The sequence below is a fragment of the Mustelus asterias genome, chromosome 15 (assembly GCF_964213995.1).
Source record: "Mustelus asterias chromosome 15, sMusAst1.hap1.1, whole genome shotgun sequence".
In the NCBI taxonomy this organism is placed as follows: Eukaryota; Metazoa; Chordata; class Chondrichthyes; order Carcharhiniformes; family Triakidae; genus Mustelus; species Mustelus asterias.
In genome coordinates, this window is record NC_135815.1 from 85,590,791 (window position 1) to 85,614,513 (window position 23,723).

At 45.9% G+C, this 23,723-nt stretch overlaps 1 protein-coding gene across 3 annotated transcripts in view; it reads left to right on the forward strand.

The window, feature by feature from the left end:
• LOC144504617 (SAM and SH3 domain-containing protein 1-like) overlaps positions 1–23,723 on the forward strand; it is a 97,331-nt gene that overhangs the window by 48,973 nt on the left and 24,635 nt on the right. For 2 of the 3 annotated variants that reach the window (XM_078230243.1, XM_078230241.1), the window contains exons 5-12: positions 3,535–3,575; positions 7,623–7,712; positions 9,663–9,775; positions 10,248–10,304; positions 10,620–10,721; positions 14,039–14,192; positions 18,715–19,088; positions 21,905–22,057. In XM_078230243.1, the coding sequence (XP_078086369.1) occupies positions 3,535–3,575; positions 7,623–7,712; positions 9,663–9,775; positions 10,248–10,304; positions 10,620–10,721; positions 14,039–14,192; positions 18,715–19,088; positions 21,905–22,057 (1,084 nt within the window). The remainder of the gene's footprint in view (positions 1–3,534; positions 3,576–7,622; positions 7,713–9,662; positions 9,776–10,247; positions 10,305–10,619; positions 10,722–14,038; positions 14,193–18,714; positions 19,089–21,904; positions 22,058–23,723) is intronic. The other variant, XM_078230242.1, reaches the window with a different exon arrangement.

A 23,723-nucleotide genomic window follows, 5' to 3' on the forward strand; every position in this document is an offset into this window, starting at 1 on the left:
GGGTAACAGTCGAAGGGTCTTTTTCCGGCTGGAGGTCTGTGACCAGTGGTGTTCCGCAGGGCTCTGTACTGGGACCTCTGCTATTTGCGATATATGTAAATGATTTGGAAGAAGGTGTAACTGGTGTTATCAGCAAGTTTGCGGATGACACGAAGATGGCTGGACTTGCGGATAGCGATGAACATTGTCGGACAATACAGCAGGATATAGATAGGCTGGAAAATTGGGCGGAGAGATGGAATTTAATCCAGATAAATGCGAAGTGATGCATTTTGGAAGCACTAATGTTGGAGGGAGTTATACAATAAATGGCAGAGCCATCAAGAGTATAGAAACACAGAGGAACCTAGGTGTGCAAGTCCACAAATCCTTGAAGGTGGCAGCACAGGTGGAGAAGGTGAAGAAGGCATATGGTATGCTTGCCTTTATAGGATGGGGTATAGAGTATAAAAGCTGGAGTCTGATGATGCAGCTGTATAGAACGCTGGTTCGGCCACATTTGGTGTATTGCGTCCAGTTCTGGTCGCCGCACTACCAGAAGGATGTGGAGGCTTTAGAGAGAGTGCAGAGAAGGTTTACCAGGATGTTGCCTGGTATGGAGGGTCTTGGCTATGAGGAGAGATTGGGTAAACTGGGCTTGTTCTCCCTGGAAAGACGGAGAATGAGGGGAGACCTAATAGAGGTGTACAAAATTATGAAGGGTATAGATAGGGTGAACAGTGGGAAGCTTTTTCCCAGGTCGGAGGTGACGATCACGAGGGGTCCGGGCTCAAGGTGAGAGGGGCGAGGTATAACTCAGATATCAGAGGGATGTTTTTTACACAGAGAGTGGTGGGGGCCTGGAATGCGCTGCCAAGTAGGGTGGTGGAGGCAGACACGCTGGCATCGTTTAAGACTTACCTGGATAATCACATGAGCAGTCTGGGAATGGAGGGATACAAACGAATGGTCTAGTTGGACCAACGAGCGGCACAGGCTTGGAGGGCTGAAGGGCCTGTTTCCTGTGCTGTACTATTCTTTGTTCTTTGATCTCTCCCCTCCTCTTCCTCCCCTTCTCTCCCCTCCCCCTTTTTCTCCTTAATCCCTTACCCCTTCCTCCCCTTCCCTTCCCCCCTTCACCCCCTTCCCCCCCTTCTCCCCCTTCCCCTTCCCTTCTCCCCTTCCCCTTCCCTTCTCCCCCCTTTCCCCTTCCCTTCTCCCCTTCCCCTTCCCTTCTCCCCCTTCCCCTTCCCTTCTCCCCTTCCCCTTCCCTTCTCCCCCTTCCCCTTCCCTTCTCCCCCTTCCCCTTCCCTTCTCCCCCTTCCCCTTCCCTTCTCCCCCTTCCCCTCTCCCCCTTCCCTTCTCCCCCTTCCCCTTCCCTTCTCCCCCTTCCCCTTCCCTTCTCCCCCTTCCCCTTCCCTTCTCCCCCTTCCCTTCTCCCCCTTCCCCTTCCTTCCCTTCTCCCCCTTCCCTTCTCCCCCTTCCCCTTCCTTCCCTTCTCCCCCTTCCCCTTCCTTCCCTTCTCCCCCTTCCCCTTCCTTCCCTTCTCCCCCTTCCCCTTCCTTCCCTTCTCCCCCTTCCCCTTCCTTCCCTTCTCCCCCTTCCCCTTCCTTCCCTTCTCCCCCTTCCCCTTCCTTCCCTTCTCCCCCTTCCCCTTCCTTCCCTTCTCCCCCCTTCCCCCTTTTCCCCTTCCCCTTCCCCCTTTTCCCCTTCCCCCTTTTCCCCTTCCCCCTTTTCCCCTTCCCCCTTTTCCCCTTCCCCCTTTTCCCCTTCCCCCTTTCCCCTTTCCCCTTCCCCCTTTTCCCTTTTCCCCTTCCCCTTTTCCCCTTCCCCCCTTTTCCCCTTCCCCCTTTTCCCTTTTCCCCTTCCCCCTTTTCCCCTTCCCCCTTTTCCCCTTCCCCTTTTCCCCTTCCCCCTTTTCCCCTTCCCCTTTTCCCCTTCCCCTTTTCCCCTTCCCCCCTTTTCCCCTTTTCCCCTTCCCCCCTTTTCCCCTTCCCCCTTTTTCCCCTTCCCCCCCTTTTCCCCTTCCCCCCTTTTCCCCTTCCCCCTTTTCCTCCCTTTTCCCTCTTCCCCCTCACACTTCCCCTATCCCCTCCCCCTCTCCCTTCCGCCTGTCCTTCCTGCTCCCCCATTGTATGAGATCTCTTCTCTCCCCCCCACCCCCCCCCCCCCCCCCAACAGTGACATGATCAGATATGGGTGTGAACCTAATTTCCACAAATTTTAATGAATTTCAATGTGATTCAATGGCCTTACGCCGTAGCGCTGCCCTTCATCAAAAGTGTAAACCAGTTGTAATTACCATGCCAGGGTGTGGAGGCACCAGGAGTTGAGGGGCAAGGCTAAGGATTTCTCCCTGGCACCCAGGCAGTGGGGGCACTGCCAAGTGGGCATATAGGGAAGACTGTGGCAGGGGGATAACCCTCATCCATTGGGGAGGAGGGGGGTTTCCTTATGTGTGGTGATGGCGGGAGGGGTAGGGAGAGCTCTATTAACAGTGAAGGGGGGTGGAGAAGGAAGAGCCCCGATGACAGTGAGGGTGGGTGCCCAGATGTTAGGTGGTGCCCCGATGTTGGAGGGAGGGTGTTGTGGGGGGGAATGCCCTGATCGCCATGGGGCATCCCAATCTCCATGAAGGAGACGGGGTGGGGAGGTCCCAATCTCCATGGAGGGAGGGGGGCGGGGACCTTGTATGTAATCATAGAAGAAATCATAGAAACCCTACAGTACAGAAAGAGGCCATTCGGCCCATCGAGTCTGCACCGACAACAATCCCACCCAGGCCCTACCCCCAAATTGTTTGATCAGGCGAGAAAAGACATTCCTGAAGCCGGCAAAGTTTGCACAGCTTTTCTCACCCGATCCAGCACTGCAATTTTGGGAAAGTTCTGCCCTATAAATGGAAAGCACTGTAATTTTCACTTCTCTGTCTGGCCTTGCGGTTTCCTGCTCTGTCTCAGCATCAAACTCACATTCCGGTCAAATTATCTTCCTTGTCTTCTCTGGGCGAAAGGCATTCTGCCAGCAACTCATTCAGTTAGCCTCTTACCACTCTTGACTGTGAGTCACACAATGCCCAGAGCTTTGGAGTGGGAAGGTTTGTTCTTGCCATGATGATTTGCTGTCTTGTTGACCTTTGCATCCAATGTTCTGACTATTGAATTATCTGTCACCTTGCGATTGTTGACCTAATTTGTGATCTTGGAATGCTGTTTGGTGGTCTGTCTGTTTGATGCGTGCAGCAAATCACAGGACGACCAGAATCCCAGCCTGAACCGATCCATCAGTGAATTGCTTCAAGTCGCTCACGGTCTGTCGGATCCAGGAGTGGCGTCTGAATTTCAATCCAAAGACAAACAGAGAAAGGCTTGGGAGGGGTTTCAAGAGCAACAGCACCATACCAGAAAGGACAGTTAGTTTATCCAGGGGGAGCACTTTTGTTAAGTAAAGAGTCCTTGAAGTGGAGGCTTCTATTATTCATGAATTTACTTACAAAGCTCTGTAAATCAAATGAATGTTGCTTGCGTACTAGCATACTTTTATCTCTTTAAACAGACATTTGATTTGCAAGTCAAGCTCGGAGGAAGGGTCAGTTGGTGAGTATCGTTTATGTTTTGTGGATTACTGTTAAATTGTTGAACTAAAAGATCCTCATTTTTCCCTCGCCGTCTGTCTTTGCGTCTATCTGTTTATGTATCTTTATGCCTGTGTTTCTATTTGCATGTCTGTCTATCTGCCAATTATCTTAATTCCTCTACCTCCCTGGCTATCTATTGTGAATCCATCCATCTGTCCATATCTATCTATGTATCTACGTCGAGCTTTATCTGTCATTCTCTTTACTCAGTGTTTGCTTAAGTATCATCTATCTGCCTGTTTATTTGTTCAAATATTTATCTTATTTGCTGACCCATAGTCAAACTATCTGTTCATTTGTCTTTGTATCCATACCTATGTATCTGTCTCTTGTCCTACTTCCCTGTAACTACCTACTTGTCAATCTCTATCTAACCACTGTCTGTACGGCACAGTGGTTAGTGCTGCTGCCTCACAGTGCCAGGGACCTGGGTTCGATTCCTGGCTTGGGTCACCATCTGTGTGGAGTTTGCAAGTTCTCCCCGTGTCTACGTGGCTTTCGTCCGGGTGCTCCAGTTTCCTCCCACATTCCAAAGTTGTGTGGGTTAGGTGGATTGGCCATGCTAAATCGCCCCTTAGTGTCAGGGGAACTAGCAGAATAAATACATGGGGTTATGGAGATAGGGCCTGGGTGGGATTGTGGTTGATGCAGACTCGATGGGCTGAATGGCCTCTTTCTGCACTGTAGGGATTCTATGATTCTATACTCATCTTTCTAATTGTCTCTGTTTCGGTTTTATTATGTCTCTATCTATCTCTAAATCTATCTTATGTAACTCTCTATCAATTTTTCTTTCATATACATATATATATTTATTTGTCCCACACTAAACCCCACTCTCATTTCACCCTGTCTTCAGAACCTACACTTGGTCTCCATTCCAAGCAACTCATCCCTAATATCTTCAACTTTTACTCGCAACTCGCTTTGGCCATTGTCCTCTCTGATCTGGATGTGTTTGGTCTCTTCCTCCTTCTGATCTGCCATTGTTGACACAGCCTTCAGACCATAAGACCATAAGACATAGGAGCGGAAGTAAGGCCATTCGGCCCATCGAGTCCACTCCACCATTCAATCATGGTTGATTTCAACTCCATTTACCCGCTCTCTCCCCATAGCCCTTAATTCCTCGAGAAATCAAGAATTTATCAACACAGCCCTGGGTTGGAATTCCCCTCCTAACCTCATCTGCTTTGATATGTTGCGCCCCCTTCTTGGAAACCTCTTCACACAACTCCTCTCCGTGTTCCCACCTCCTCCTCAGTCCTGTGAAATACTTTGGGACATTGAGCATGCAACATAAATGCAAGATTCACTTGCCAATCTGACCCAGTCAGGAGACCCAACCCTGAATGGAATGTGTGCTTTTATATCTAAAGGATTGGAATACAAAGAAGCAAGTTTTTCTACAACTATCCTTGTTGGACTACATCTGGAGTACTGTTACAGTTCTGGGCATTGAACCTCAGGAAGAATATGCTCACCTTCAATGAATACAGCACTGATTTAGAACATAGAACATAGAAAGCCACAGCACAAACAGGCCCTTCGGCCCACAGGTTGCGCCGATCACATCCCCACCTCTAGGCCTATCTATAGCCCTCAATCCCATTAAATCCCATGTACTCATCCAGAAGTCTCTTAAAAGACCCCAACGAGTTTGCCTCCACCACCACCGACGTCAGCCGATTCCACTCACCCACCACCCTCTGAGTGAAAAACTTACCCCTGACATCTCCTCTGTACCTACCCCCCAGCACCTTAAACCTGTGTCCTCTCGTAGCAACCATTTCAGCCCTTGGAAATAGCCTCTGAGAGTCTACCCTATCCAGACCTCTCAACATCTTGTAAACCTCTATCAGGTCACCTCTCATCCTTCGTCTCTCCAGGGAGAAGAGACCAAGCTCCCTCAACCTATCCTCATAAGGCATGCCCCCCAATCCAGGCAACATCCTTGTAAATCTCCTCTGCACCCTTTCAATGGCTTCAACATCTTTCCTGTAATGAGGTGACCAGAACTGCGCGCAGTACTCCAAGTGGGGTCTAACCAGGGTCCTATAAAGCTGCAGCATTATCTCCCGACTCCTAAACTCAATCCCTCGATTAATGAAGGCCAGTACGCCGTACGCCTTCTTGACTGCATCCTCCACCTGCGAGGCCGATTTAAGAGTCCTATGGACCCGGACCCCAAGGTCCTTCTGATCCTCTACACTGCTAAGAATGGTACCCTTCATATTATATTGCTGCTTCATCCCATTGGATCTGCCAAAATGGATCACCACACACTTATCCGGGTTGAAGTCCATCTGCCACTTCTCCGCCCAGTCTTGCATTCTATCTATGTCTCGCTGCAACTTCTGACATCCCTCCAAACTATCCACAACACCACCTACCTTGGTGTCGTCAGCAAACTTACCAACCCATCCCTCCACTTCCTCATCCAGGTCATTTATGAAAATGACAAACAGCAAGGGTCCCAGAACAGATCCCTGGGGCACTCCACTGGTCACTGACCGCCATGCAGAGAAAGACCCCTCCACAGCCACTCTCTGCCTTCTGCAGGCAAGCCAGTTCTGGATCCACAAGGCAACAGCCCCTTGGATCCCATGCCCTCTCACTTTCTCAAGAAGTCTTGCATGGGGGACCTTATCGAACGCCTTGCTGAAGTCCATATAGACCACATCCACCGCTCTTCCTTCGTCAACCCTATTTCCAAGAGTTAGATTATGGGGGAGGTGATGGCCTAGTGGTATTATCACTAGACTATTAATCCAGAAACTCAGCTAATGTTCTGGAGACCCGGCTTCAAATCCCGCCACGGCAAGTGGTGGAATTTGAATTCAATAAAAAACATCTGGAATTAGGAATCTTCTGATGACCATGAAACTATCGTCGATTGTCAGAAAAGCCCATCTGGTTCACTAATGTCCTTTGGTGAGTTAGTCCTTTAGGGAAGGAAATCTGCCGTCCTTACCTGGTCTGGCCTACATGTGATTCCAGAGCCTCAGCAATGTGGCTGACTCTCAACTACCCTTGGGCAGCTCGGGATGGGCAATAAATGCTGGCCAGCTGGAGCCCATGTCCCACGAATGAATAAAAGTAAACTAAATTTGTATTCCTTGAAAAGGATGATTCGATTGAGGTTTTTAAGATTTTGAAAGCAATAGATGGGGCAAACAAACTTTTTCTGCTCCAGGGCAAGGGGACATAACTTTAAAATCAGAGCCAGATCATTCAGGAGAAATGCTGAGAAATACTTCTTCACCCAAGAGATAGTAAAAATGCTGAACACACTCCCACAGGAAGCATTACATCCTAGATCCATTAATGATTTTAGATCTGAGATTGATAAATGTTTGTTAACCAAGGATATTAAGGCAGGTGGATGGAATTAGGATACAGAAGTTCACATTTACTCCAGTTAATGAGGTGGTGTAGTGCTCACGTTATTAGACTAATTCAGAATCCTCGATTAGTAATACAGAGAACTTGTGTTTAACTTTCAATGCACCAGTTTGAACTTTGATTTCAGTTTTAAAAACTGGGAAATGAAAAGCTAGTAATAGTAAAATTGACCATGAGGTTGCTGGATTATTGTAAATCCCAACTGGTTCATGGGTGTCCTTGAGGGAAGAGAACCTGCTGTCCTTACTTGGCTTGGCCTACCTATGTCTCCAGTCCCACAACAAATGCCTCTGGACTGCTCTCACTAACCACCAAAGAACTGTGCTGCCTAGGCAGGGTAAACATAGGACACAACGCTCCCATGCCTTGGCCAGGGTGAACATCAGACACGGACCTTGATCACGGGACCAGGGTAAACATGGGACACCGTGCTCGCAGGCCCGGGGGCCAGGCTAAAGCAACAATACTACAAGATACGATTGGGTTTTGTTAAAAGTGTGTGAAACTTTCTATGAGCATGAACTTGAGTGTTAAGATTAGTTCATGAAAAAAGTAGGGAAAGGGCTCAACGCTGTTTGACTATTTTGTGTTCTCATTACAGGAAGTAGTGACTGGAAGAAGAAAAATAAATCGTTTTGGCAGGGATTTCGGAAATCACCGAAAGGGAATGCAGCACGGGAACTGTGTAAAGGTGAGGCTATTGTAGGGCATCTTTTCACTTCTCCCTGTGCGAGTGCCAACTGCCCAATGGGTAGGAACTTCAGCTTAAAGGCCTGTTGTTGGGGTGCCAATTCCTTCAGGATTGTCCTGGGATTTCCAGGAATTAAAGATTAATCTCCTGGATACCGATTCAAGCTTCCCCCAGGAGGCACATCACAGGAGGCATTGGAAAGAAATGGTGTAGCTTTTAATTTGTTTTGAATGGCTTTTAGGCTCGAGATGGCAGCGGGGGTGGGGGCTAGGGGAAAAGACTGGTTGACTGGGCGGGGGAGGGGTGCAGTTGGGGTCGGGGTTTGAGTGACGAAAAGCCCAGGTTCAAGAAGAGTCAGCAATCCTACCTCAGCTATTGCGGAGATCCACCCGGAATCAAACGCAATTACATCAAACACACTTTATAGTACATACTTTCTAGGGTTTAGTGCTACTCCCCAATCCTCTCATTGGGTCTACAAAGTGTGTAGACAAACTTCTACAAAGTCTCTACAAAGTGTGCCTTTAGCTGCCCAATATTCGGGTGGTTAGCACTGCTGCTTCACAGCGCCAGGGACCCGGGTTTGATTTCCGGCTTGGGTCACTGTCTGTGTGGCGTTTGCACATTCTCCCTGTGTCTGCGTGGATTTCCTCTGGGTGCTCCGGTTTCCTCCCACATTCTGAAAGGCATGCTGGTTAGGGTGCATTGACCCGAACAGGTGCCAGAATGTGGCAACTAGGGGAATTTTACAGTAACTTCATTGCAGTGTTAATGTAAGCCTTACTTGTGACTAATAAACAAAACTTAAACAGAATATGACTCAGAGTTGAATTGAGACCACACAATCCCCACTCATCATAGAATCCCTACAGTAAAAAAGAAGGCCATTTGGCCCATCGAGCCTGCATTGGCAACAATCCTATCCAGGCCCTATCCCCATAACCCCACATATCCTAATCCCACTAAGGGTCGGTTTAGCATGACTAATCAACCTAACCCGCATATCTTTGGAGTGTGGGAGGAAACCGGAGCACCTGGAGGAAACTCCACAGAGGAAGTGACCCGAGGCCGGAATTGAACCCGGGTCCCTGGCACTATGAGGCAGCAGTGCTAACCACCGTGCCACCCATCGTAATCTTGATTGACTGGAACATAGCACATGTGAGATACATGACCTTCAGTAGACAAGTAAAGATTTCCTCATCCACACTGAGGATCAGTTAAAAAAGCACCAGACAGATTTATTAACCATTAAGCAAGTAAATCAACAGGTCTCAATGCAAGGCTTTTGGTTATGGCAGTGACAGACATTACTATTTTCCTTGAAAACAAGACATAAAATATCCTAGTTGTGTTCTAATCTACCCCATATATATATATATATATATAATAAATATTGTGCGATACACGCCACAAAGGCAGATCTAGCCCAGTCTCTCTGCTGCTTTCCAACTGTTTAAAAGGTACATCTCAGTCAGCATCGTCACGGCAAAACTATTATCATCACACTGGCTGCTGCAGTTTATGCAGAAGGCTCACCACCACTTCAGAAAATGTAATGGGCAAGATTCTCCTGCCTTCCAGCCCCGTGTTTCCCGCCGACGGGAGGTGGTACGTTGTTTGCTAGTGGCTGGACTCTCTGGTCCCGCCGCTGTCAATGGGAATTCCCACTGATGCCACCCCACGCCAGTGTGAACTGCCAGAGAATTCCAGCCTATATCTTTCCTTTCTGACAAAGGCACAATGACCACCTGTGAGATTCTGTGATGACCTACCTGATTTTTCCAGTTACAAGAAGTAAAACCTCTTTTCATTTTAGCTCCTCAAAATTAGCAATTTTGTTGGGTGGATCGTGATTTATAATCTTACCCCTGAAGGTTCTTTAATAACTCATTCAATTCTTTCTTTCTTCCTTCCCCCAAACCCCGTTATCCTTGTTGACTTTTGAAGGAGAAGATGTTGGATTTGTGGCCAGTGAGATTACCATGAGTGATGAGGACCGCATTGAACTGATGATGATGGTCAAAGATAAGACCATAACAATCGAGGAGGCACTTGCTAAGGTAACTAGGACACCTCTTTGTACGGATTACAGCAACTGCCGTTCGCATTTGGTTCAGCTTTCTTGGCTATTTTGTTGTCACAGCTACTGAGTCAGAAGGTTGTGGGTTCAAGCCCAGATCAGAGGCTTTCCTTGGGCTTTATTTGTTTATTGAGTCTCATCTTATTGCGCCTATTTTTACGTTTCACCGGGCGTTAATGAAATCAGCGGGGAAAAATGGGTGTAAAAAGCTGTCAACAGAATTAGGCTAATTTTGGTCAGAGATTCTGGTCTGCATTTCCACAGGCAATTCCAAATACTTGTATCTTGCCACCAACTATCATTCACATCCGCAAGATCAGACTCTGACACAACCATGAGGCAATTCTTCTAGGCGTGGCGAATTCTAACCTTGCAGGCCTAATGCTGTTGTTCTCTGCTACTATTATGGATGTCATTTAAATCTCTACTAATAAGAAAAATTGCATTTATAGGGCGCCTTTCAAACCCTCAGAATGTCCCAAAGTGCTTTACAGTCAATGGAGTGCATGGTAAGTGTCTCATTCTTGTATTGTAGGAAAGGCAATAGCAAATTTGCACAAAGCAAGGTGCCACAAACAGCCCCTGTGGCTGGCTGTGCAGGATTCAGTGATCCAGCCTGGATTATATGATTCAGCCTGGATTATGTGCTCAAGTCTCTTGCACGGGACTTGAAGCCACAACCTTCTGACTGAGAAGCAGGAGTAACACCACTGAGCCAAAGCTAATCCTAATCGCTGTTGGCAAAAGTCAGAGAGTTTGACCTATTTGTTTATTATTTTCCTCCTGAGTTTTAGTTCTTACCAAGGTTATGATTTATTTTTCAGCTCAAAGAATACGAATGTCATAGCAGGCTGTCGCTGAGTATGGATTCGACTCAATCGGCAGGTGGAGCCCATGAGCTGTGGGATGAGTCCTCCGATGGTGGTGTGAGTAAAGTCTACTTAATACTTGCAAACGCATGGACCCTGAAAACCTTTGGGTGGTCTGGGCCCCAAAGCTGTGTCTACTGGTGAAAGAGAAAAAGGACAAGAGACTTGCCTTTGTATAGCACTTTCCGTGACCTCAGGGCAACCCAAAGGGCTTTGCAGCCGAAATAAGTACTTTCAAAGAATAATAGGAAAGTATAACAACAAGGTCCACAGCACAGAACTAGCCCCCACATCCATCACAACTTGTCCACCTTGCATTCACACTCCTCATAACCCTTCTGCGCCATTCTCTTCCTTTCCCCCTCATGTGCCTCTCATGAATTAAATCTGTGATGTTTACTTCAATAAATTCTTCTTACCCGTCTCTGGATTAAAAGGTTTTATCTGAATTCCCTGAGTTTTTTCCCTGAGTGGCTATTTATATTGATAACTTTGAACAACCCCACAAGGGGAAATGGTTTCTCATCTGTTATACCTCACTAAAAATGAACCCCAGCACATGGTTTGCTCTTTTTATGGCCTTATGAACCTGCACTGCTATTTTTAGTACCCCTGTATTGATTCTGTACTCCATTATGACTCATCTAATAAGTATGTAGCCTTGTTATTCTTCCTACCAAAGTGTACCACCTCACAGTTATCTGTATTAAAATTCATTTCCTAATTACACTCCCATTCTACAAATTTATTAATGCCTTCCTGTATTTTGTCACATTCTTCCTTTGTGTTAACTATGCCTCCCGAACTGGTACCGTCCATAAGTTTTAAAATCCAATTCCTGCGCCCAGATCATTAATGAAAATTGTGAACAATAGTGATCACAGCACCGATCCCTGGAGAACACCACATCCCATTTTTCATCATTCCAAACAGCGACCTACCTACTGTTTTATATTCTGTAGCCAACGTGGTATCCATTCTGCTACATGTCCCCAACTCCACATGTTCTTCACCATGAGTCTACCAAAATCCAGATTTGTTATAATGACTGCATTTCTCTTGCCTACTTTTTCTGTCACTTCTTCAAAGAACTCAATGAGGTTGGTTAAACATATCATTCCTTTTTGAAAATTATGCTGATTACTCTTGATTATGTATTCGATTCCAGATGTTTTTCTGTTTTATCTTTGAGGATTCTGTTACATTTCCCACCACCAATGTTAGACTGATTGTCTCTTGATTTGTTCTACTACCTTTTTAAGTAAAGGAATAATATGCAGTGCCTACCATTATTCTGGCACTGTTCCCATTTCCAATGAATTTCGCAGAATCAAAGAATCACCCAGTGATTTGGCCCATTGAGTCTGCACCGACACATGAGAAACACCTGACCTACCTACCTAATTCCATCTACCAGCACTTGGCCCATAGCCTTGAATGTTATGACGTGCCAAGTGCTCATCCAGGTACTTTGTAAAAGATGTGAGGTAATCCGCCTCTACCACCCTCCCAGACAGCACATTCCAGACCGTCACCACCTGTGGGTAAATGCATTTTTCCTCACACCCCCCTAAACACCCTGCCCCTCACCTTGAACTTGTGCTCCCCAGTGACTGACCCTTCAACTAAGGGAACACCTACTCGCTTTTAATTTTGTACACTCGATCAGGTCACCCCTCAATTTTCTCTGCTCCGATGAAAACAACCCAAGCCGACCCAACCCCTCTTCATAACTTCAATGTTTATGTGTGTGTGTGTTTATTTATATGATTGCCTTTAGTTGCATTTAACTTGTGTATTGCAATCAATCTAAACCAGTGGCTTAATTTTCTCTAGGCTTCATTAGTTTAGCAATTATCACCTGCCTTTCTCTCTTAAATGCCATTACAACTTTGATTGTATCGCTCTTTCTAAAACCGTGTCCTGATTGTTAGTTTCCCTGGTTAAAATGCTGAGGCAAAGTAACAGTCAATAGTTCTGCCATTTTGTTGTCATTACCTGAGAGTTTGACTTATGAATCCCATAGCTTTTTTTTATTGATTCAGGGATGTAGGCATTACTGACAAGGCCAGCATTTACAGCCCACCTCTGATTTCCTTTGGGTCAGCTACCTTGGGTAATGGGTCATCTACCTTGTTGAACTTGCGTAGACGTGCGCTGTTAAAAAGAGAGTCGAAGGATATTGACCCCATACTATCCCTTTTTGTGTAATTTGTGTCTGTAGAATGCTATTTTCTTTGTATTCTTTGGCAATTTAATTTCATAGCACCTCTTTGCTCTTTTTTTAAACTTATTTCCTAACCTCTTTGTATTCCCTTTTATCATCCTCTCTTTTACTCACGGTGTTCGTAGTGTACACCTTTTTCTTGAGTTGCAATTTTGTCCTTGTGCATCCATGGTGTTTCATTATTGGCTAATTTATTTTATGGTGCAAAATATGTCTCCTGAACTTCATTGATCATTGATATTTCATACTACTGTACCAAAGCTTTGTCAAAATTACTTCAGTTTACCTTTCTCATTCCCAAAATTAGCTATTTGCTAATCTGTTTCTTCAGCTCTTTGTCTGTCTTGTGTCTTTCTCAGTCTTTTATTTTAAACTCCATTTTGCTATGATTGCTAATATCTAGATACTCCCTTGTGCTTAGTTTTCTCATCTGCTTAGTAGATTTAGTTTTGATTTTTCTCTGATGCTTCTTACGTGCTTGATAATAAAGGAGGCTCAAACACGCAGTAAAAACTCCCTCAGTATTGGGTACTGGGACTGTATTTTGTGCTCAGGTCCCTGGAATGGACTTTGACCTCATGACTCGGGTAAGAGTAAGACTCCTTGTTCAACCGCGCCCCCCCCCCCCCCCCCCCCCCCCGCTCCCGCTCCCAATCCCACCACCTCCACCTTGACCTTCCTCTCTCCTGCCCTAGTGCTTCCCCACTCCATCCCTTTACTTCCCATCCACTTCTGCCCCGCTCCCTGACCCTTACAATAAGGAAAAGTAATTGATGAAGCAGGTGAAGATGGTTGATCCTGGGACAGTACCCTGAGGAACTCCTGCATGATGCCCTGGGACTGAAATGAATGACCTTCGACAACCACAACCACCTTTCTTTGTGCTAGGTATGACACCAACCAATGAAGAGTTTCCCTCCTGATTTCCACCAGCTTCAGTTTTGCTTGGGCTCCCGGATTCCACTCATGGTCAAATGAAGTCAAGGGCAGTCACTCTCACCTCACCTCTGGAGTTCAGCTCTTTTGTCCATGTTTGGATCAAGGCTGTAAGGAGGTCAGGAGCTGAGTGGCCTTCACATTCTGTGAATCAGGCAGAACTCCTCAAGCCCACTGTATTTAACATAAATTCCACTTCTCGCCTATTCAGATATGGGAGCAGCTGGATGATGATATTCAGGAGATGAAGAATGATGATGTCCAAGAGGTGAAGTTTAAGAGACTCCACAAATTGGTTTCTTCAAAACGCAGATCAAAAAAGAAACTGATTAAAGTGGATGAAATGAAGTCTGCATCTACTGGAGGTAAGCTGGAGCACATTCCAATGCAATCTTGATACAGTATAAATAAATAATGCGATTGAGAATCAATACGGTGTGAATGATTAGTCCAATCAGAAATGGACCCGGCACTTACCCTCAGGGCACACGTTTGCAAGCTTTCTCCAGTGCAAGCAATATCTTTTTACTATCACAAAAGCAAAATACTATGGATGTTGGAAATCTAAAATAAAAATAAAATAATGCTGAGGGGAATGAATTACAAAAGTAGGGAGGTTATACTTTATTTGTGATGTGGAGATGCCGGCGTTGGACTGGGGTAAACACAGTAAGAAGTTTAACAACACCAGGTTAAAGTCCAACAGGTTTATTTGGTAGCAAAGGCCGCACAAACTTTCGGAGCTGCAAGCCCCTTCTTCAGGTGAGTGGGAATTCTGTTCACAAATTGTTTTGTGAACAGAATTCCCACTCACCTGAAGAAGGGGCTTGCAGCTCCGAAAGCTTGTGTGGCTTTTGCTACCAAATAAACCTGTTAGACTTTAACCTGGTGTTGTTAAACTTCTTACCATACTTTATTTGTCCAGGGCATTGGTGAGTCCACATCTGGAATATTGTGCACCGTATTGGTCTCCTATTTAAGGAAAGATGTAAATGCATTAGAAGCAGCTCAGAGAAGAATTACTAGACTAATTCCAGGAATGGGCAGGTTGTTTTACAAGGAAAGTTTGGAAAGGTTAGGTTTGTATCCACTCGCGTTTCGAAGAGTTAAGAGGCAACTTGATCGAAACCTTCAAGATCCTGAGGGTGGATGTGGAGAGGATGTTGCCCCTCTTTGGAAAAGCTAGAACTAGGTGGTCAACGTTTAAAGATAAAGGGTCACTCAGTTAAGACAGAGATGAGGAGAAATTTCTTCTCTCAGAAGGTCCTGAGTCTCCAGAACTCTAGAAAAGGCAGTGGAAGCCGAATCTTTGAATATTTTTAAGGCAGAGCTAGATAGATGCTTGAAAAGTTATCAGGGGTAGACAGAAACGTGGGGTTGAAGTTACAATCAGATCAGTCATGTTTTAATTCAATGGCGAAGCAGGCTCAAGGGGCCAAGTGGCCTACTTCTGTTCCTAATCCATATGTTCGTATGCAGGCAGTACCTGCGGAGAGAAAAACAATGAATGTTTCTGGTCAATGAGCTTTCATCTGAACCTTTTTACCTCTAGCATTGTTGCCTGGCCATGAACCAACCTTCTGTCAATGCTGCTGAACTTCCCCTTAGCTATACATGCCTCTTCTGCAACACTTCACCAAGAATCGTTGTCAATCTAAGTATATTATCTCTCACTACATTGCTTCGAGAATTCAATTGGCCACTTTCTAAAAAGAAAAACTTCATTAAACTTGTCAAACGCAAATTCCCTTTAACAATCCACACTGGCTGCCTTTTGATTAATCAGTGCACTGCTACGTTTTCACAAATTTAATCTCTAATTATAGAGTATATGGGTTTCCCTCAACTGACACTCGATTAGCGGGTCTGTCGTTAGTTGATTTAACCTTTAAATACAGTCACTACGTTGGCTAACTTTCCAGTCCTAAAGTGTAATGTGGGATTGAAAAGTTGTGACCTATCTCTCTGCTATCTCCCCTCTCATTTTACCTGACTGAACCATCTATAATTCTGCTCAATTTTTTCAGACCAAATCCCTTTTTCCCAATTATTTCTAACAGTTATCCTGGATGCTCTTTGGTACAAATATATTCTCACTTCCACCACTGTTTGTCAAAAGAAATGGCCTATACTGGGTGGAATTTTCCATTCTCTGCCCAGAGTGCTGGCTGAGGGGAGAAAACGGTGTGTAGTTCGCAAGCTGCACAGCCAGCTTTTCTCTCCAGATAATCTCAGATAAAAAATCAGAAGGTGTGGCAAGGCGGGGCCAGAAAAAACTGGTAGCCAGGAATCTCGAGATCTGAAAAGAGTGTCCAATCCCCGATAGGAAAAAAACCAGAAACCCCCTCATGCGAGAGCACAAATACCTGAAAAATCTTCCCCACACACAAGGGGGAAACACACAAGGGCGGCACAGTGGTGAGCACTGCTGCCTCAGCACCAGGGACCCAGGTTCAATTCCAGCTTCGGGTCACTGCCTGTGTGGAGTTTGCACTTTCTCCCCGTGTCTGCGTGGGTTCCCTCGGGGTGCTCCAGTTTCCTCCCACAATCTAAAGATTTGCGGGTTAGGTTGATTGGCCATGCCAAATTGACCCTTAGTGTCAGGGGGATTAGCAGGGTAAATAGTGGGGTTACAGGAATACTGCAGAGAAGCAGGGGGAGAGGGTGAGGTTTTGCCCGCTTTGCTGGCTTCTCCATGGTGCAAGGTGCCACTGACTGCAGGATTTTCCAATCCCGCCCGCCATGGGACCAGAAATTTCAGCCCAAAGCCAACGGACCTTTGGTTGGTCTGGGTGGGATTGTGGTTGGTGCAGACTCGATGGGCCAAATAGCTTCTTTCTGCACTGTAGGCATTCTATGATGCTATGAAACTACAACCCCCCCCCCCCCACCTCGCCCCCGGCCAGGAATCAATTCTCGAGATTTTGAAACTTATTTGGAGAGCATAAAGTGATAGTTCTCCATGTGATAGTTCTCCATGTAAATATGAGCGATTGGACATGCATCATGCAGTGAGGTTCAGATGGAAACTTTCTTGGAGGAAGGTGCTAGTATTACAATTGCTCCAGTTTTAATTTTTCTTTAAAGAAAGAGATTTGAATTTATCCTGACTCCTTTCATGACCTCAGAAAATAGTTTGGAAGTGTACTCAGTGATGTAAAGTAGGAATTGCAGAAACAGTTTGCACTCAACAAGGTATCATAAACACCAAACACTCGGTTCTGGTGATGTTGGTTAAAGGATTGGCCAGAACACCGGAGAGGACTCCTTTGCTCTTCCTCAATGTTGTGCTGTGGGATCTCTCCTGTCCAGCTGAGGGGGATTACAGGTTCTTGTTTTAATGTCTTAGCCAAAGATGGCACTTGCATACAGCACTGAGATGTCAGCCTAAACAACATGCTGACATATCAGGAGTGTAACTTGAACCCACAATCTTCTACCTCCGGGGTGAGTGTGAAGTCAATACTTGGAGTCAGAATGTCTGATCTTGATGCAGTATGGAGCTGTTTGTAAGATGGAACAAGGCTTGTAGGGCTGTTGGCACTTTGAATGTTGTCACAGATACCAAAGTTGGAAAGGAACATTTCTGACATACACAGAGTTAAAGTTTTAAAGTTTATTTATTAGTCACAAGTAGGCTTACATTCACACTGTAATGAAGTTACTGTGAAAATCCCCTAGTCGCCACACTCCAGTGCCTATTCGGGTACACTGAGGGAGAATTTAGCATGGCCAATCCACCTAAACAGCACGGCTTGCGGACTGTGGGAGGAAACCAGAGCACCCGGAGGAAACCCGCGCAGACACGGGGGGAACGTGCAGACTCCGCACACACAGTGACCCAAGCCGGGAATCAAACCCGGGTCCCTGGCACTGTGAAGCAGCAGTGCCACCGTGCCACTTGACCACCTGATTGGTATAGGAACCTCACCAAGTGGCCGACAATTGGAAAATTTCCAAAGTTGCTAACCTTTCATATCTGCAGTAGATTCTTTGTTGTTGTCCATAACATTTCCCCGTTCCGCCATTGCCTCATCATTATTATCTTGTAAACTTGGCATCCAATTCTCGCTATTTTGTCACCAGCTGGTGGAGTCTCTGATGTGTGCTTTTAAAATGTCAGTCCTGTAGCATTAATTTAAACCAACATATGGTCCAGTATGATTCTCACTATCCCTATCAGAGAGGACACCCCCTCCTGCCTGTTTGCTGTACATTAGGGAGGGTACTTTGCAGCAGCCCTCACTTCCTGAATAAGTGGCTCACTCCTACGCCAGAGGTTTATGGACCTCTGCCCAGTGCTTCTTCAGAAATCTATCTTGGAGGTTGATTTTTAAATGTTTCACTGGAGGAAAGATCTGGAGGAGCCAGGGACTTGAGTGAGTCATAATAAAAACAAAACAAAGTGCTACAAATGCCCAGCAGGCTTAGCAGCATCCATGGAAGGAGAAACAGAGTTAACGTATTGGGTTGATAACTTTTCATCAAAATTTAAGTGAGTCATGTTAATTTTCATGCAGGTACAACGAGCTTGAAAGTACAAAGGCCCACTGCACAGCATTCCAGTAACACGGGTTCCCACCTGGACAAGTTCGGACAACTACCAGAGTGCTCTATGCACAAATAATTTTGTTTTAACAAGATAACTTAGAGTCGCCTCAACTATCGCCTCTGAATTATTAGCAAGTTTGTTCCTATAAAGATCAAGGTGTAAATGTTTATTATCCATCAGTGTACTGATTTCACAAAGCAGTTTTATAAAATATCTGACTCAACTTGCTTGTCCCTGTATGACGCTGTGCAGAATATTGGAAGAGTTGGTTCAGAAAAGGTGATAAGTTTTATTTATTTTTCCTTCCCCACCCCCCCACAACCCTTCCACCTCAGAAAACACTTGCGACGGGACGTGCAACAAACTGTCGGACTCGCTACACGATGAAAGATCGGTGAATTACTCAGGGTCAAGGGCTCTCAAGAAGCAGCCATACTTGAACAAGACTTTGCAAAAACGGCCTGAGGAAGATCCTGCGCCTGCGATGGCCGTCTGCAGATCCCCATCTTCCAGCAGTCTGGAAGGGCGGATGGGGAAGAAGTTTGTCAAACCTTTCCACACGACCGTCGAGCACAGTGTCGCACGGGCTCCAAAAAAATCTGGGAAAACGTCCTCCGACTCGGAATGTGGCGAAGACAAGTCGCACAAGGTATCCCGCTCCCTGGCCGACATTGAGGTGGACAAGGGCCTGACTGCCCAGAATCACGGAGTAAGTGGTCATTCTTTGACAGTTGAGGGAGATCGTTGGTTAGTCATGGAAGGCACGGTGGCACAGTGATTAGCACTGCTGCCTCACCGCGCCAGGGACCTGGGTTCAATTCCCGGCCTTGGTTCACTGTCTGTGTGGAGTTTGCACATTCTCCCTATGTCTGCGTGGGTTTCCTCCGGGTGCTCCGGTTTCCTCCCACAGTCCAAAGATGTGCAGGTTAGGTGGATTGGCCATGCTAAATTGCCCCTAGTGTCAGGGGGATTAGCAGGGTAAATATGTGGGGTTACGGGAATAGGGTGGGATTGTGGTCGGTGCTGGCTCGATGGGCCAAGTGGCCTCCTTCTGCGCTGTAGGCATTCTGTGATTCATCCACTCACCCAGCATAGAAAGAGGGCATTCAGCATATTGGGGCGAAATATGCCGTCCTGCCCACCATGGGAATTGGGGGGGGGGGGGGGGGGGGTGGACCATGGAAAGGTCCGTTGACCTCGAGCAGGATTTTCCGGTTTCAGGGTGAGTGCGGCCAGAAAACCCCGTCCATTGTGTTTGTGACAGCTCTCTGACAGAGTTGCAAAGCAAAAGTACTGCAGGTGCCGGAAATCTGAAATAAAAGTAGAAAATGCTGGGGACACTCAGCAGATCAGGCAGCATCTGTGAGGAGAGAAGCAGAGATAGCATTTCAGGGCAGTGATCTTTCATCAGGACTGAGGAGCAACCTCTTTACCCAAAGAGTGGTTAGAATGAGGGACCTGCTATCACATGTACTAGTTAAGTGAAAAGCATCGGTTCATTTGAGGAGAAGCTAGCCTAGCACCCAAGGAATAGAAATGTATTTTGGTAGGAGGTTTGTTTGGAACATAAGCATTGACATAGACTAGATGGGCTGAATGGGCAGTTTTAATGCTGTAAATTTGAAGTTATTCAGTGCAAGGGTAAGTAAAACCCATGAGGTGGTTCAGGCGCCAGATATTCAGCACTCTGCACAAGTAAACAGAGCAAATGAAATTAAATGCAGACAAGTGCTAGAATGTGCAGAAATGTGCTATTGCCCAAGAGACTCCTGTCTTGGGTGCATTTCTGTCAGTATTTCACTTAGCAGTCCGACAGTCTGTGTGGACTCTGCACGTTTTCCCCGTGGGTTTGCTCCGGTTGCTCCCAGAAGTCCAAAAGATGTGCGGGTTAGGTGCATCGGCCATGCAAAATTGCCCCTTAGTGTCCCGGGATGCATAGGTTAGAGGGATTAGCGGGGTAAATATGTGGGGTTACAGGGATAGGGCCTGGCTGGGATTGTGGTTGGTGCAAATTCGATGGGCCGAATGGCCTCCTTTTGCACTGTAGGATTCTATGATTCTAAGTGAGCCCCAAATTTCCTCTCCATTCGTGCTCTGATACTCCACTGAAATGCTTAATTGATTCTGTGGGGTGTGGTGAGGGGGTTGAGAGGGGGAGGTCACTGGGGGAATCATCTCTTGGCAGGTGAGGAATTATGTCCGTAATTTAATGTTGATTCTTTCCTAGGGATTTATAACCCGATAGTGAGGTGCCGCCTCACTGCTTTACAGCCTCTAATGGCTGATACCTAGAGGTGCTCTTTTAAAACTGAGTGAAAATTTCACGTATTGGGCACAATACATTGTGGCTACACTCATTGCTCCCCATAGCAGAGAGCTGGCTGCGTTATTTTACATGCTACTGTGATCGTTTGGTCTCTGTGAGCACTGCTGCCTCACAGCGCCAGGGACCCGGGTTCGATTCCCGACTTGGGTCACTGTCTGTGTGCAGTCTGCATGTTCTCCCCGTGTCTGCGTGAGTTTCCTCCGGATGATCCGGTTTCCTCCCACAGTCTGAAAGACATGCTGGTTAGGGGGTGCATTGGCCACGCTAAATTCTCCCTCAGTGTACCTGAACAGGTGCCCAAATGTGGCGACTGGGGGATTGTCACAATAATTTCATTGCAGTATTAATAAATACATTTTAAACTTTCATTTCTCTTGAGGGGGCTCCTTTAGCTGAAAATTGCCAGTTCAGACACAACAAGATCCCACAAGTAGAAGTGAAATTGCCAAGGGGTGGTTCCTGTACGCAATACCAGCTTGTTTCGTGACTGCTGTTTGCAGGATCCTGCTGTGCCTGAATTGGCCACTTTATTTCTCTGCATTAGAACATTGATGACACTTCACCCTACCCTACCCTACCCTACCCACCCTGGTGCTGTGGAGGTGATGGTGGGCCACCTTCATGAAACACTGGTAACAGTTTGATGCAACTGAGGAGCTCACAAAGCCACTTCAGGGGCAGTCAAGAATTCAATATACTGGTTTGGGACTGGAATTGCACAGAGGCAGGTTTAATGTCCCAAACGACATAAGAGAACCAGTTGGACTTCTTTGACAGTCCCCACAGCTTCCTGTTCATTTTTACTGGTTCTCACCCTTCTTTCCAGACTTTAAAAATCTGATTTCAAATTCCGAAACTGACATGGTGGGATTTGAACTCGTGTCATTATTAATTAATTATTATTAATCCAGTCTTAATCTGGATTCCTAGTTCAGCAATATAACCACTACATTACAGCACTCCATATTCAGCTAATTAAGATCCATCACCATAAAATAAAGCTGTCACAACGATTGTGTAAGTTGGCTGGCTCGAAGATGGCAATAAGAATTTGGCCCAATTTGGTAGCCCCAATCCAGTGTTCCACCTATTTCTCTGAAAATGTATATCCTAATCCGAACACATTATCTTGATTCTGTGGGAGAGATGTCCACTGAGTTCCATAAATGAAGTGACGCTGTTCTATTTTACCCCACCAGTGCGTTGGTAAAGAAGGGGTCAGCAGTGAGAAAGTGGGCACAGCAAAATCCCCCACGAATTCACGGAAATCGTTGAGCAGGAAGGTCAAGTCAGTGAAAGAGACAGTGAGGAGGAAAATTACAAAGACCTACAGTGGTACTGCTCCCCCCCAGGTAAGTAAACACCCTCTACCTCTCCACCAACCTTTTAAAGAACGTCCTCAAAACCCATGTCCTCGAACAAACTTTTGGTCACTCCCATCTAATCATCTCGCCTTCCTCCGCTCAACAAACGCTTTTCCTCATGTCTTCACGTGAGTGTCTGGGGATGTTTTTTTCCTCCAAGGACTGTTCAACCCCTTGAACCTGGTCTGCCATCTCATGGCTGGTATGTGATCTAACTCCACATTGCTATCTTTGCCTTATAATTCCCTAATATCTTTGGTTCATAAAAATCTAGCAACCTCAGATTTAAAATTGAGAATTAATTTAGCGTCAACTGCCCTTTGCGGAAACCTCTTCCAGATTTCTCTCGCCCTTTGTGTGTTAAATTGTTTCGACTATGGCTGGAATTCTCCAACCTTACCCGCTGCTGGGATTCTCCGGTCCTGCTGCTGGGATCCTCCAGTCCCGCTGCAGTGAATGGAGTTTAGGCTGAGAGTCAAATTCTCCATTCTCGCTGGCAGCGATGGTGGGGCGTACGGGACTAGAGAATCCAGTCTATGTTCCCGACTCCTAGACTCCCCAACTAGTGGAAACATTTGCTCTCCATATCCACCCTTAATATGAAAATCTTGATCAATTCACCACTAAATCTTCTCAATATCCAGAGAATACAACCTTAGCCTGTAGAATTGATCCTCATGACTTAACCCATCAAGTTCAGATATTTGGTAAATCTACACCATTTCTTCCAAAGCCAATATATCCCCTCTCCAAGATGTGGTTCCCAGAATTAAGCGCAGGACACCAAGTCCAATCAAGGCTTTCTATATTTGAGGCATGGCTTCTATCCCTTTACATTCTAGCCCCTTTGCTATAAAGGTGAGTTTCCCATTAGCTTTTTATTTAGTTATTTGCTGTACTTGTCCATGGCTTTTTAATGATCTATTAACATGGACCCTTAGGTTTCTTTGAGCCTCCACTGTTTCTAGTTTTTCATAATTTGGAAAGTAATCTGATTTTTTCTTTTTTGGTCCAAGATGGATGACTTCACATTGAAATCCATTTGCCACATGTTTGCCCATTCATTTTATCTATGAATACCTCTTTGTAATTTTATCCTTCCATTTACAACGCCCCCTATATTTATGTCATCGGCAAACGTAGTTCTTTGGCTTTCTAGCCTGCCATTCAAGTAGTTAATTCACATGGTGAATAGTTCAGGCTGTAATACAGATCTCTTGCAGGACACACTACTCTCATCCTGTCAATTGGAGTACCTGCCCATTAACTCTTGCACTCAGCCATTTCCCTAACCAAGCCAATAATGTAATGGCACTATGGGAATGCAGATTTTTTTTCATTCATTCGTGAGGTGTGGACATCATTCCAGAGCCAGCATTTATTGCCCATCCCTATCTGCCCTCCATTTCAAAGAACAGTGAAAGTCAACCACATTGCTGTGGATCTGGAGTCACATGTAGGCCAGACCAGGTAAGGATGGCAGATTTCCTTCCCTGGAGGACATTAGTGAATCAGATAGATTTTTACAACAATTTACAATGGTTTCCAGATTTTTATTGAATTCACATTTCACCGGCTGCCATGGCGGGATTCAAACCCAGGTGTCCAGAACATTACCCTGGGTCTCTGGATTACTGGTCCAGTGACAATACCA